The sequence below is a fragment of the Panthera pardus genome, unplaced genomic scaffold, assembly GCF_024362965.1.
Source record: "Panthera pardus isolate Hobbes unplaced genomic scaffold, ASM2436296v1 HiC_scaffold_12, whole genome shotgun sequence".
Lineage (NCBI taxonomy): Eukaryota > Metazoa > Chordata > Mammalia > Carnivora > Felidae > Panthera > Panthera pardus.
Genome location: NW_026526677.1, coordinates 57,826,789 through 57,842,910, shown reverse-complemented (window position 1 = coordinate 57,842,910; position 16,122 = coordinate 57,826,789). Strand labels below are relative to the sequence as shown.

The window sequence follows — 16,122 nt, the reverse complement described above, 5'->3', positions numbered from 1 at the left end:
GCCACTGTCCTAGTTAAGCATACCTGTGCCTTTTACCTGTTACAACTGCCTCTTACTGTCTCTTTCCCTGGAGTCTGTAAGTCAACATATTAGAGTTCCTTAACTTCTGAGGACTCCCCATTCTCACCACTCAAGGCCTTTATGTCCTGCCTCCTGCTGACTCCCCTGTCAGCCTGTACTCTAGCCATACTAATCCCACTCATCTATCAGTTATCAGACTGACTTTCAAGTATGTTGGGCTTGCGTATGCTGTCCCTTCTACCTGCCTTGTATTTTATTTCCTTTCCTTCTTCACCTCCACCTTGTGACCATGCTTCAAAGCTCAATTCAAATTCTTTCTCAACCTGTTTCCAAAGAGGTTTAGTTGTTCCCTTCCTCTTTATGCAATGTGGTCACTATTTCTATAATAGTCTGTCTAGATTATGAGCCCATTTGAAGGGCTTCATTATCTGTCTCCAAAGTCCATTGGAAGCTTGGTACAGAACAGGTGCTCAGGTTTGCTTAATCAGCAAATAAATGCTCCTAACAGGTTTAGAAGAGGGTAACACCAAGAAGTCATTCACATCCAGCTCCCCTTATGCCTTTGAGTCCTCTCAATCTCAAGATTCTCCCCCTACCAATAGATCTATGGCTTCCCCAAAGTTTGCCTATATATATATATTTTTGTTGTTGTTGTTGTTGTTGTTGTTCTCCTTAGACATTCTTTAGTGCGTGTGTGTGACGGAATGGCCTTTGGTTTGGCCCAGGCATGCTCCTTCATTCTGTGGCAAATCCTTCATTCAGAGGGTCTGGTTCTCCTCTATTCCTTTCCTGAGTTCATAGTGGTGATCTGCAGGCTTCACAAGGATGTTGTTATGGCCAGCACATAGTAGGTGCTCATTAAAGATATGCTATGTGAACATGTGAATGATTCCTTCCCTGCTGGGGTGCAATAGAACACTCAGTAGACAAAGATGCTGCTGCCTCCTAGCCATGGCTGTGGGCAAGTCACTTCACATCTCTGAGCTTCAGATTCTTTACCTTTAAAGTGGGGATAATAATGCCTACACTTCACAAGGATATAAAGGAGATGTATGTGACTAGTACAGAACCTAACAAAAAGTTCAACATATTCATTCTCGGTCTCCATCCGTCAAGCCTGAAGAAGTCTCAAGTTCCTGGTCATCATCCTTCTGCTATCTTAGTCTGGTATCTAGACCAAAATGACCTCTGCCTAGGGTCCCCTGTATTGTCCAGGAGGCAGTGTGGAGAGGAAACAACCTAGGTTTGAATTCTGACACCAGCACTTCTGAGCTGTGTGAATTTGGACCTGTCTGCCTACTTGTGAAAGGAACATAACGTCACTTACCTCATAGGGCTGCTGTGAGGATTCAATGAAATGAGTGTAAAGTGAATTAGATGACACCCCAAATCTGATGACTGTTATGACTTGCCTGGTGAACAGAAGTGCTGATGTGTGTTCCTGAAAACCATGCCTGTGATTGTGCTGCCCTCCTGTGGACAGAGGGCACACAGCCCAGCAAAGGGACCACCCATCCTCACACACACCCAACCAAGGGCTTGGTGGGAGAAATCCCATCACACACAAGGCACTTTTCTTCTTTGCTAGGGAGCTCATGCTTTATTCTGAAATATTTAGGGAACATCTAAACCAGAACTTCTTAGAGAATTAATGTGGTTGTTAGAGTGCAGATCAGTTGACTCAATAGGTCTGGGGTAGAGACAAAATCTTTAATAAGCTTCCAGATGATACCGATGCTACTGGTCCCCAGACCACTCTGAGTAAAGGTCTTAAGTACAATATAGCAGTGACATGACAGGAACTATTTATTAAATGCTTAATTTACCCTGTGCCAGTTACTGAGAGAGCCAGGTAACCTATATTAAGTTACATAGTCTTCAAGACTGTGAGGTAGGTACTGCTGATCATTTTTCAGAGGAGGAAACTGCAGCACAAAGAAAGTACGTGGCTATCTCACACAGCCTGTAAGGGGAGGGCCTTGGGTTCTAATTTAGACAGTCTGGCTCTAAAGCCTAATAGAAAGAAGACTCCCGAGAGTGTGTAGAGGATGACCAAGGGAGAGACTATGGTAAGAAACCAGCAAGGGTACTGAGTGAGCTAGCTGACAGATGAGGCCTAAGCTATGGCAGGGGCTGTGGGATGGAAAACAGGAGACAGAAAAGAGCATGGGTATGGGTTTGGTGGGAAGCCAGATATGGGTATAAGAGGGAGTCATCTAGAGAGCTCTGCGTGTCTAGTTTGGACAGTGGAGAGATGGTGGTACCTACCACTTACAGAGCAAGGGAACATGGAAGGAAGAACAAGTTTTAGGGGGAAGGTGAGTTTGGTTTCAGGAATGGTTAATATGAGTGGCTTTTTGGTCATCTGGGAGAGATAGAAGGAGGAAGACAGATCTAAGTATCTAGAGCTCAGGATATGATCTGGGTTGTGGACAAAGTTCTGGTATTGGCTGATGTGAAGCCATGAGTGCCTGAACTCATGTGAACAGTGCACAAACTGTCCTGTTCTGGGCCAAAGCTGACCATGCAAATAACTGGAAGAATGGGACTGGAATCTGGGTCTCCCTGGCTGCAGTAGAGGCTGGCTCTGCCCATTCCACTGGGATTCTGGATGTGGGGAGGCAGAGCATATGATGCTGATGGGCTTCAGGAAAGGGGTTTCTAGAGCCCTATGGTGACTAAATCCAACAAACTGCCCCCTGCCCCCAGATCAACAGAAATAAGGACAACCCCATGGAGAAAGACAAGATCAATAAACATTGGGAGATATTTATTTTCTTTAAACAAGGTCATAAATAACAAAGAAACAAAGTAGGTCCCAGACTCTGGACCGTGCAGCAGGACAGGGATAGGAAGTTGTTGGGTGGAAAGGTGGAGGGGGTTACGCATCACCTAAGACAGTCACAGAAAAGATGGGCTGCAGGAGACTGCCCCTTCCTGCCCTTGGAAATGGCGTGCCTGGGCAGTAGGGGGAGGCCGCAGTGCTGTGATGAGGCAGCCGGAAGAGGGCAAAGATTGAGGATGCTGGGCTGTACTGTTTCTATGAAGAGTGACATGGAAACCACAAATGGTGAAGATAAGCTGTGGGTCTAGAAGAGGCAAGCGGGCACTCTGCAAACCTCCAGGGACCAGTTATGAAAATGGTTAAATTTGATTCTTAAAAACAACTCCACAGGCTTTGGCCTATGGCTTTGTGCATGGGCTGTATTTAACCTGGGTTGTTCTGTGGCAGGTGAGGGCTCAAGAGGCCCCTGGAGCAGCCTGGCCTCAGCCCAGGGCAGGTGCCCAGACATGTGGGAGAGGGACAGTGGGCTCTCCCCAGATGGGAGGCCATGTGCTTGGACTGGCTGGACCTGATTTTCAGGCTGGTTTCTTGTGATGCTATCCAACACCCCTCCCCATTCCTAAGGATGGGATCCTGGCCTCTCTGGGTCTTCCAAGCCTGGAAGAGTAAGACTGGGATAAAAAGGTACCTGACTGGTATTTTATTTGAAAGGAAATATAAGGACCACCCTGTGCATGGTCCATCCCATGAGGTAGGGCAGGACCATACCAAGAACAATCTTAAGGAATGGAGGTCCCTGAGCCTGGGGAGACATTTGGACCCAGGTGCATTGCCTAATACCAGGAATAGGGGCCCAGGGTGGCAGTTCTGATGGAGGCTTCACCCTAGGCAAGGTAGGAAGAACAGGCAGGGGTTACCCCTGAACAGGGAAGGGGTGGGAGCTGGGGAGCCTTGGACTAAGTTGGTCGAGGTTGGTCAAAGGCCCTGGAAAACAATGCTTTTGGCAGGAATACACAAAAGGGTTTGTACATCTGGGGATGCCCGTCTAGAGGGAGCCGGTGTCACATGGTCGGGCGGGATGGTGAGGAGGAGACAGCGGCATCACAGTGGCCTCTGGTGCGATGTATTTACAACAGAGCTCAGTGTTGGGGGAGGGACGGATAGCAGGTTACTAACAGCCAGGAAACACACTGTGAAGAATGGAAAGAGAAGGAAAACAAATATGACCATTACTAGTTTTCTCCTGCTCACACTGTCTCCTCCAGAAAGCCCAGGCCTTCATGATCACAAGGCCGCTGCAGATTGTCCGACCTCCCCACAGCCCCATCTAGGTCTAGACACAGGGTCTGTGAAGTGGTGATATGACCAAAGCTCCAAATGGTCCAGGGGCCCCAGACACTATTATTATCAAGAAAAACTAAGTCTTTACTTTTGATTCCTGGGATCCATCAATAGTTAGTTGCTTGAGGGGTGGTTTCGCATAAAGGAGTCACTTGTACCAGGCTCCTGTCATCATTTCCAATGCCGACCCTGCCCTGTGATCCTCACTTCCCAGGCCCTGGCATTTAGAGTTTTCTAATGCAGAAGCGATTTCTTTTCTTCAACATTTCTTCTTCAAATTCCTAAAGGTAGGGAACCAGTTCCCCTGGACTCTCACCAAAATTAGGACTTTCCAACTGGCAGGTATGACTCATTGGGTTTGTGGGCTGAGAATCAGGGACATTCTGTAGCACAGATCAGGAGTTCCCTAAGGTGGGGGCCCAGTCTGTGTGGTTTGGGTAATCATGCCTCTCTTACTCCTCCTCCTTGACAGAGTCTAACTATGTCTCCCTAATCAGATGAAGACCTTCCTAGGGTGAGAGGCACCCTTTTCCCTTTAAACCAGTGGTTCTCAACTGTTAGTGATTTTGTCTTCCTTGAGACATTTGGTAAAACCTAAAGACATTTTTCCTTGCCATAACTTTGAGTGTGTATGTTGGAGTGCTACTGGCTTCTAGTGCGTTAGAGGCTAGGGATGCTGTCAAACATCCTACAATGCACAAGACAGGCCCCCAAATGTCAATAGTACTGAGGTTGAAAACCCAGCTCTGGATCTCTATACAGCTTCCATGGCCTGCCCAGCCTTCCTCAGCAGCATGGCAGGAGATGGCATACAGAACTTACCTAAGAGCTTGGAAAAAGACGGATTCCTACCCCAGCCTCCTCAGACAAGGGGCACCTCAAGAAGTGGGGGGATTTCTTTAAGAAGTCAGGTGGAGTAGGGACTAGGCATAATTTAATCTCATCTCTGCAACAACCCACTGGACCAAAGCACACAGAAACAATCAACCATGGCTTAACAAAAACACACATACTTGGTTCCATGTTGAGGAGGAAGAAGAAAGGTATGGTGACTCAAACTGGGCAGGGGTAAGGTAGAGATATTTACAACATTACAAATATCTTTTTGCTGTGGTTGGCCAGCACTGCTGGGCTCTTTAAACCTGTGTTACTTCCTTACCACTGGAATCCACCGATGGGCTCTGCAAACCTGTGCCGGATCAGGAAAGTGGCAACAGCTTCAGCTACCTGGAAAAGGGAGAGATATTCCAGGCTATGTGACATTAACAGTGGGGATCACCTTTGGAGGTCCTGTATGCTTTTTTGGGAAGGTTAGGCTCTATAGTGGACTCATGGGACCTGCTGGATTTGAAATCTAAAGGATCTGAGTCCTGGCAGGGCCAGGGAGACTCTTCCCCACTGTCCTTGCCAGGGATAGCTCCAGAGAAGTCAAGGGGAATGATGTGAAGGCTTATTTATCCCTGAGAATTACAAAGCATCTTATTCCCATAGGAGGAGTACATATTAACTACTAACTATGCCTATAGTTTAGGAGGCAGTTTCTACCCCAATTTTCCCTTTTTACACCTGGCTTTTGGGGAAAAGAGAGAAGCAGAGCTCAAGATCTTAACCAGAGTGACCTGGGATGAAACAGCAAGGTGTCAGTGGCTCCTCAGCACATACACAGAAAGCTAAGACCATAAGCAGCTGCCAGGGAGAGGTTTGGGGAGATGGTGCAAGTTGTATCTGCATAGGCCCCACAAAAGCTGCTGAGGGCAACACAGGCTAACTCAAGGGTTTGTACTATTTTCTGTGAGAGCCAAGGTTACTCTCACAGCTGTCCTTCGACAGTCACAGAGCATCAGACTCACCTTGTCGGGGGCATCCTCATGGACTGCGTGGCCACACTGGGGTAGGACCTGCATCTGGAACTTTCCTGGAGAGGAAACAAATCCAGGTGATCTCAGGGACTAAAATGATCCCTTCCTGGGGCGCCTGGGTGGCTCAGTCAGTTAAGCATCTGACTCTTGGTTTTGGCTCAGGTCATGATCTCACAGTTCGTGAGTATGAGCCCACATCAGGCTTTGCACTGACAGTGTGAAGCCTGCTTGGGATTCTCTCTTTCCCTCTTCCTCTCTCCCCTCCCACACTTTGTTTTTCAAAAAAACAAAAAAACAAAAAAAACAAAAAAAAACCCATAAATAAAGTGGCCCTTTTCTTACCAGCTCTGCAGTCTCACAGGCTACACTAGGAGTTCAGAACCTCCCTAACTACTACCCTCCCCAACAGTCTGGACCCAATCACCAAGGTTTGAGGAGAATGTAATCTTAGGCAAATGATTTTCCCTTCATTTTTTCCTTTGGCACACATTTACTTTGGGCCAGACACACAGGAAGAAACAGTTCCTGTTTTCAGGGGATTTATAGTCTTGTAAGGAAACACAAAAAACAAAATTTTAATGTAGCATGTGGTTCCTATGATAAAAGAGTACACAGAACTGGAAAAACATAGGAAAGGAGGCTTCACAATCAAATAAGGATATAGGAAGTCTTCCCACACAGAGTGGGGGGGGCGGAGGAAGCCTATACAAAGGAAAGGAGGATGAAATGGCATTTGCTCCCGGAAATAAAAAGGTTGACATGGAGCTCATGAGAGTTAACAATGAGGCTGGAGAGGAGAGCAAGGACCATACCATTAAAGGTTTTGTAAGCTATGTTAAGGATTTTGAAATTTATTATAACAAGAATAAGTTTCCATTTGAGTGCTTAACTATATGCCAGACTATACTAACCACTTTCTCACACTTGTAGAACATTGTAAGCTCACCATTAATGTGATAGCTATTAAGAGTGAACCAAGATAACTGATAAAGCAAGATCCCAAAGCAGACCAAAGGACATGGGACCTAAGTAGAACAGACTCTCAGAGCCTAAGTGGCTCTATTACAAAATAAGGCAATATGATCTGAAGTCCTCTGGTCATCACATTCTAGGATTCTTACTCCAATTACACAGTGCTTTAAAATTTTTTCAAAATACTCTTCTATCCATTTTTTAAGTTGATTCTCAATCTACCCTATAAAACTGAACAGGACAAACACTGAAATTCTTTTCTGAGATAATGAAACTAATACCACGGTTAGTCATTTGTCCAAGTCTGCTTATTTAATCAATAGAGGAACTAAGACCGTTCCATTCAGTAAGGCCCAACTTATGCCCATCCTCTTGCTGTAGTCTGCCCCTGGGTGCTCCAGCCTAGTCCAGCCTAATCTCCTCCCTCTTGTATCTCCTAAGGTACTACTACTAACACATATGGATCCAAACAGAGCAGCTTGTGCCCCTCTTGTTTTGTAAGCTTATATTTTATATGCCACTGGTGGCTTGCCTTCCCAAGAGTATTCCATTTCTGTAAAACAGAGCCTAATATCATTACTTGCTCTATATTCCTAATAGAGCCCAACACAGGGCAAGACATTGAGTAACTGTTTAGTAAGTCTTAATGAGTAACTGAGCCAATGACCTGGTAACACAACTCCAATCACCCTGGGCTTGATGTGTAGGATGCATTTTTTTTTGTTCCTACATACTAACAACATTGTACCTGGTAAATAAAATAACGATCATGGGTAATCCTCACAATTATTCTGTGAAGTGGGCATATTTCCAAACGCTTCCCTCTAATTTTACAGATAAAGAACCTTATGTTTAGACAGCATAAAGTATTTACCCAAGTAGTATCATGAATGAATGCTAGGTTTCTAGGAATCTATAACTAACTTAGCAGGTTTAAACACAATGCTGGGAAGGCTGTGGTTTGGATCTATGCCAACTTGGCCACTTCCCTTTGTTTTATGGGATGTCCCTCACTTCAGCCATTTACTTTCTATACTCATGGGATGCTTTGAAAGAGAAAGTAGTCTTGGCATAATCCTTACTTACTGGGGAAATAGCAGGAAATCATGAGTACTTCCTGAATATAATGAAGCCATCATTTGTCAGACTTACTTCACACACATTTTCTCAGTTAAATACCAAACAAATGTATTAAGATATAGCATTATTTCCATTTTACAGATGAAGAAACTTGGGATTAAAGAAGTTAGCAATTCATTCAACCGCAACACTAGTAACAGTGACTCACCACCCAGGACTGTCTGATTTCAAGGCTGGTGATCAATAATGGTTTCTTTCAAATGCTATTCAGTCCAGATCAACTGCTTTCAGATAGTCTCAGGGGCCATATCTGATTCTTCTGTCTGTCCAGCATTACACATAGGTCTTAGATAGAAAGACTGCTTAGGAAAGATTTGCTTGAATTGAATTTAAGGAAAGATGTCTAAGCTCAAAATTACCAACATCAGTGCCATAAAACTCACACAGTCCCAGTCCATGGTCTTGCTCCAGGCTTTAGGCTACTTCAGGTAGAGGAAGGGTAGGGGAGAAGTGCCTGGGTCCAGGATGTAATAATCATTCAGGAGCCTTTGAACAACTATTGTGAGGGAATATAGTCCCTTTTACTGTGGAGAGCTTAAGGACAGCTAAAAGAACAATTTGAGCCCATGAACATCCAAGTAGAGATGTCCAACAGGTTTGATATATGGGCCAGGTCTACAGCTCAGGAGAGAGGTATGAGTTGGACGTTTAGCTTTGGGAGTTATCAGGGTATAAACAGAAGCCATGAGATTGCCCAGAGAGAGTAAGCAGAAAAAAAAGAAGGTCAAGAACAGAATCTGGTTAAGAGTGAAAATTTGGCCTTAGAGTTAGCACCTCTTCTTCCCATACCTGAAAAGATGTCAATGCCAATTGACTTCACCTTTACCAAACTTTTCATCTATACTAAAGCAAGAGCCTCCACAAAACTGGTCCCACAGCCTCCACTTCCATCTGGCCAACACACCTGGACCTGAACACAATATGTCACTTTTCTACTCATTATACCTCATGATCCCTGTGAAGCTGCCATCAACTTTCTCATTTTATAGACTGAGAAATTTTATACTCATTTTATAGGGTGGTAAAATGAGTAGGAAAGAAGCAGTACTCAAAGTCAGTTCTCCCAACCTCAGAGTCTTTGCTTTTACCACCTCACCAGGCTATCTTCTAAACACAGTTTACATCTTTATGCATTCCATTATCCTGGATCTTTTCCTTTCCTATGAATTCCAACAATGATAAAAATACTGATCAGTAGGGGAGCCTGGGTGGCTCAGTCAGTTAAGCCTCTGACTTTGGCTCAGGTCATGATCTTGTGGTTCACAAGTTTGAGCCCTGAGTCGGGCTCTGTGCTGACAGCTCAGAGCCTGGAGCCTTCAGATTCCTTGTCTCCCTCTCTCTCTGCCCCTTCCCTGCTCATGCTCTGTTTCTATCAAAAATAAATTAAAACATTAAAAAAATTTTTTTTAATTAAAAAAAAAAATTTAAATTTAAAAAAATTTTTAAAAATTAAAAAAATACTGATAAGTATTCAGAATATCTCCTTTCACAATATTATATATTTATAGGGTACTTTATGGTTTATATTGCTCTCTGCAAAAACACATTCTCATTTTAATCCTTACAACTCTGAGATGTAAATGGTAATTAAGTCCCATTTTTAGATGGCAAAAAAAAAAAAAAATGAAGCTCAGAAAAGGGAAATATTTGCCTATAATCAAATAGTGGGTCAGGAATGGATGTTGATGTCAAGTTTCAGGTAACTCAAAGCTCATTAATTTCCACATGACTATGTCCCTTTCTCTGCCCTCAGAGAAAGACCTGGAGACAAAATTTCTTGATGACTTACCTTGCATTTGGCCAATAGTCAGATCCTTATCCAATCTATCAACACCTAGAACAAAATAGGAGAATCTGGAAGTAGCTTACTAGAAAAGGCTGTGCGAAACAGGTTTTGCTATTCAAGTAGGAAAAACTGCTACAAAGTTGTAAACATGATGACATTACCAACTCGTGGTAATGCCAATCCCAACTCCTTGAGGGTATATGCTCACCACATGAAGCTTTCCAGAATGAGGTTCCCTTGCAATCTTTTTGCTCATTTAAACTGGTTTCTGAAAACAGGGTTTTACTTTAAAAATTTTCATTATACTCAGAATATCTTTATACCACTCTAGAAGGCCTTGGGCTTCACCAGGGATTGAAGGCAAGCCAGAATTAAGCTATCCCAGATGAATGCTTATGCTTAGTTAGGTTTAGGGATTTGGTATGGAGAGGAGAAAAGCACAAATGAGTGAGGATGGGACTTCACTTTGGAAGTCACTACCCATTTGATGAGTAGTTTTAACAAGGACATATTCAGATGATGATATACCTACGCTGCTATGGACTGAACTGTGTCCTCCTCCCCCCAATTCGTACGTTGAAGCCCTAATCCACAATGTGACCGCATTTGGAGATATGGAAATAATTAGGGTCAAAATGAAGAAGTAATTAAGGTTAAATGGGGTCATTTGGGTAGGGCCTTCATATGACAGGATTAATATCCTTTTAAGAATAAACACCAGGGAGCTTACTCTCACTGTCTTCTGCCATATAAGGACATAGTGAGAAAGCAGTTGTCTGCAAGCCAGTAAGAAAGCTCCCACCAGAACTTGACTGTGCTGGTACCCTGATCTCAGACTTCTTCCAGAACTGTGAGAAAATAAATTCACTGTTTAAGCACCCAATCTATAATATTTTGTTATGGCAGCCTGAGCTAATACATACACATACACACTTACCAGCCAAGAGCAGCAATTTAGGAATAGGACAACTAAGAAAGAGATTGGATAAGCCTCGGAACCAGCCATCCCAGTATTTTTCTGTTTTCGCCAGTTCAATTCTCCAAGTGTACGGATGGTCTTTCTTGGTCTGGAGGAATAAGAGCAAGTTCTGAGTCTCTGAGGGCAACCCCTGGAGGAACAGGATAATAACTAGGTCCCTGGGAAAATGAAAGGGAAGGAAACTAGCACTTATTAAGGGCCTACTATGTCCCAGACATTTTCACATACACTTAACCAATTATAACAGTCTTGTGATATAGGTTATTGCTGTAATTCCCATGTTTAAATAACCAGAAGTTTACTTTTTACTTCTATTAATTTCAGTGAACTTAGGAAACTTTCTTAAAGTCACAAAGCTAGTAAATGGTAGAGCCAAGACTGAGCTTCTCTTATATCCATTTGGCGAAAAGAACATATCCATCAAAAGAATAATTACATGGGAATGCAAGCTGGTCAGACACTCTGAAAAACAGTATGGAGGTTCCTCAAAAAACTAAAAATAGAACTATCCTACGACCCAGCAATTGCACTACTAGGCATTTATCCACGGGATACAGGTGTGCTGTTTCAAAGGGACACATGCATCCCCATGTTTATAGCAGCACTATCAACAATAGACAAAGTATGGAAAGAGCCCAAATGTCCATCGATGGATGAATGGATAAAGAAAACATGGTATATATATACAATGGAGTATCACTCGGCAATCAAAAAGAATGAAATCCTGCCACTTGCAACTACGTGGATGGAACTGGAGGGTATTATGCTAAGTGATATTAGAGAAAGACAAATCATATGACTTCACTCATATGAAGACTTTAAGAGACAAAAGAGATGAACATAAGGGAAGGGAAACAAAAATAATATAAAAACAGGGAGGGGGACAAAACAGAAGAGACTCCTAAATATGGAGAACAAACTGAGGGTTGCTGGAGGGGTTGTGGGAGGGGGGATGGGCTAAATGGGTAAGGGGCATTAAGGAATCGACTCCTGAAATCATTGTTTCACTATATGCTAATTTGGATGTAAATTTTAAAAAATAAAAAATAAAATTAAAAAAATTTTAAAAAAGGATAATTACAAAAAGCACAGTGCAGTATGAAAAAAATGCTGATGATATACTATTAAGAGAAAGAAGCAGAGTATAACATGTCATCTAAGTGAGCATTACTACCGGAAAAATGTGGTACATAGAGAGAAGGAACTGGAAGGAAAAAGGGAAAATACGTTGATTTGTTAGTAGAACATTTTTTCTTATATTTTGATTAATAATAATGATATAATGTCCCCGCCATAGTTATCTGAAAAAGGAAACCTGACTCAAATATTACAAAATATATCTGTTAATATAGGGGAAGGGAAGGAAAAATGAGATAAATACAGAGAGGAAGACTCTTAAATACAGAGAACAAACAGGATTGCTGGAAAGGAGGTGGGTGGGGCGATGGGTTAAATGGGTGATGCGCATTAAGGAGGGAACTTTTCAAGATGAGCAATGGGTGTCATAGGTAAGAGATGAATCACTGGGTTCTACTCCTAAAGCCAAGACTACACTGTATGTTAACTAGAATTAAAAAAATATCTATATCTATATCTATATCTGTATCTATATCTATATCTATATCTTAAATCCCGATATATAGTAGACAGGCACAAAGTATGCACTCATCAAATACAAGCTGAAGAAATAAATGATTCTCTATACTTTTCTGGATCACTGAAAATTTGACATATTATAATTGAAATAAACAATTGGGATACCACAGTAACCACAATATGAAAACCTAGAAGTGAACATGAGACAGCAACATACTGTGTTAGAGATCATTAGATGATTAAGATGTCCATACCACCCAAAACGATCTGCAGATTCAAAACAATCCCTATCAAAATCCCAATGACATTTTTACAAAAATAGAAAAATTCATCAAAAATTCATATGGAATCTCAAGGGACCCCAAATAGCCAAAACAACTTTGAAAAAGAACAAAATTGGAAGACTCATGCTAATTTCAAAACATTTTGCAAAGCTACAGTAATCCAAATCGCATGGTATTGGTCTAAAGACAAAGAGACCAATGGAATACACTAGACAGCCCAGAAATAAACTCTCACATATATGGCTAAATGATCTTTAACAAGGGTCCAAGATGATTCAATGGAGAAAGGATAGTTTTTTCAAGTGGTGTTGGGAAAACTGAATATCCACATGCAAAATAATGAAGTTGGACGATACACAAATTTAACTCAAATGGATAAAGACCTAAATGTAAGACCTCAAACCATAAAACTTCTAGAAGAAAACATAGAGGAAAGCTTCATGGAGTTTTTCATGACATTGAATTTGACAATGATTTCTTGGTTATAACACAAAAATCAAAGGCAACAAAAGCAAAATTAGATAAATGGACTACATTAAACTTAAAAAACTTCGGCACATCAAAGTACACAATCAACAGAGTGAAAAGGTACAGAATGGGAGAAAATATTTACAAATCATATATCTGATAAGGGGTTAATATTCAGAATATATAAAGAACTCCTACAACTCAATAGCAAAAAAAAAAAAAAAATCAAACAACCTGAATAAAAAAATGAGCCAAGGACATGAACAGACATTTCTCCAAAGAAGATATACAAATGGCTAATAAGTACACAAAAAGATACTTAACATCACTAATCATCAGGGGAATGCAAATCAAAGCCACAATGACATATCACTTTGCACCTATTAGGATGGCTATTATCAAAAAAGACCGAATAACCAGTGTTGGCAAGGATGTGGAGAAACTGGAACACCTGGGGCACGGTTGGTGGGATTACACAACGGTACAACCACTATGAAGACAGCATGGAAGTTACTCAAAAATGAAAAATAAAACTACCATATTATCCAGCAATCTCACTTCTGGGTATATATCCAGAAGAAGTGAAAGCAGGGTCTTGAAGAGATATTTGCAGACCCATGTTCATAGCAACATTACTCACAACAGTCAAGAGGTGTAAACACTCCAAATGTTTATTGATGGATGAATGGATAAACAAAATGTACTATATACATATTACTTAGCTTAAAGAAGATTTTGTCACATGCTACAACACAGAGGAAACGTGAGGACGTTTTGTTAACTAAAACAAGCCAGTTACAAAAAGACAAATACTGATTCTACTTCTATGAGGTATCTAAAGTAGTGGAATTCATACAAACAGAAAGTAAAATGGTAGGTATGGGGGAAAAGGGAAATTGTTTAATGAGTATAGAGTTTCAGATATGCAAGATGAAAAAGTTCTGGAAATCTGTTTCACAACAGTGTGAACACTACCGGATTATACACTTAAAAATGATTGAGGTGGTGGGGCGCCTGGTGGCTCAGTCAGTTGAGCATCCATCTCTTGATTTTGGCTCAGGTCATGATCCCAGAGTAGTGGGATCGAGCCCTGCATCAGGCTCTGTGCTGAGCATGGAGCCTGCTTAGGATTCATACTCTCTGTCTGTCTGTCTGTCTCTGTCTCTCCTGCCCTTCTCCCCTCTTGCGCACTAAAAAAAAAAAAAAAAAGATTAAAGTGGTAAATTTTATGTTATGTATTTTTTAAACCAAAATATAAAAAAGGAAAGAAAAAGATTATGGGGTGGGTAGTCAGGAAACTTGGGTCTTCCAGTTCTCACTAAAGTGCTGCATGGGCAACACTTCCCATTTATGAGCCATTTCTAATAGATTTCCACAGAGACAGCAAGACCCTCTTAAATGCACAAGGTACTTCATATGCAAATGACAAATTTAAGGTAAGGGAACTTCCAAGGATAATAATAATATAAAAAGAAATTTTAAAAAAGGAGTTCATCTCAAGTCCTAAAAATGTAAAAATGCAAAATCTGGATAGAATTAGGAGTTGCTCCTGTATTTAGGCTTATGATAATAAATCTTTTCTCTGGAGAGGTGGATCATAAAGTTAGTTTAGTTTGGATGCCTTCCTCTGACAAATGGTAATAAAACAGATTGATGTAAGAAACAAAACAGATGAACACGGGGGGGGGGGGGGAAAAGAGAGGCAAACCAGAAAACAGACTCTTAACTACCAAGAACAAACTGAGGGTTGCTGGAGGGGAGGGCAGAGGGATGGATTAAATGCGTGATAGATATGAAGGAAGGCACTTGGGATGAGCATGGGATGTTATATTGTATGTAAGTGATGAATCACTAAATTCTACACCTGAAACTAATATTACACTGTATGTTAACTACTGGAATTTAAATAAAAACTTGAAAAAAGAAAAAAAAAAGAAAAAAAACCAAATCTATGTAATGAGATCTACTTGTTGGCTAGGAGAAGCAGAAAGCTGGCTACCAATTTTCCTGGTATGTTCACCTGGGCAGGATGCGATTCTCCACACAGGGCATCAACCACAGGCTTTGCATTATTTTTCAACACCTCACTTGAAAAGAACTTAAGAAGATAGGCTTTGGGTCAGTCAGGCCTGACTTAATGCAAATCCCAGCTCCACCATCAACTAATTCATGGTGGGTCCCTTGGGAAAGTTACCTAACTTCTCCAAGCCTGTTTTCTTAGTTATTAAGTGGGCAACACAAAATCTCAAAGGATTGTTGTAAAGATGAACTAAAAATACTCATGTATGTAAAACAAGAGGAACATGGTCTGGCATACAACAAGTAATTAAAACACCAAAATCTTAAGAATATGGGATTTCAATAATCTTGAAAAAGAAGAACAAAGTTGGAAGACTTACACTTCCCGATTTCAAAACTTACTACGGAGCTACAATAATGAAGACTGTGTACTTGCTTATAAGGATAGGACATATATATATATATAATGGAACAGAACTGAGAGTCCAGAGACAAAGCCTGGCATTTATGGTCATTTGATTTCCAACAAGGGATGCAAGACAAGTAAATGGGAAAGAGAGGTCTTACCAACAAACAATCCCGAGACAGCTGGACATCCACATGCAAAAGAATGAAGTTACACCCCCAACATCATACTATACACAAAAATTAACTCAAAATGGATCATAGACCTAAATATAAGTGCTAAAACTAGAAAACTCTTAGAAGAAAACATACACATAAACCTTTGTGACCCTGGGCTAGGCAAAACCTTCTTAGATATGGTGCAACAAAATAGTAACTAGATAAAATAAATTTCTTCAAAATCAAACTTATGCACTTCCAAGAACATCATCAAGAACATGAAAAGACAATCTGTATAACAGGAGAAA

At 41.3% G+C, this 16,122-nt stretch overlaps 1 protein-coding gene across 2 annotated transcripts in view; it reads right to left on the bottom strand.

The window, feature by feature from the left end:
• Positions 1-2,770: 2,770 nt before the first annotated feature.
• PPME1 (protein phosphatase methylesterase 1) overlaps positions 2,771-16,122 on the bottom strand; it is an 88,044-nt gene continuing 74,692 nt past the window's right edge. For both annotated transcript variants that reach the window (XM_019449793.2, XM_019449794.2), the window contains 5 exons: positions 10,842-10,971; positions 9,908-9,952; positions 5,998-6,062; positions 5,307-5,374; positions 2,771-3,996 (listed from right to left, as the gene is read on the bottom strand). In XM_019449793.2, coding sequence (XP_019305338.1) covers positions 3,978-3,996; positions 5,307-5,374; positions 5,998-6,062; positions 9,908-9,952; positions 10,842-10,971 — 327 coding nt within the window. In that variant the 3' untranslated portion in view covers positions 2,771-3,977. The remainder of the gene's footprint in view (positions 3,997-5,306; positions 5,375-5,997; positions 6,063-9,907; positions 9,953-10,841; positions 10,972-16,122) is intronic.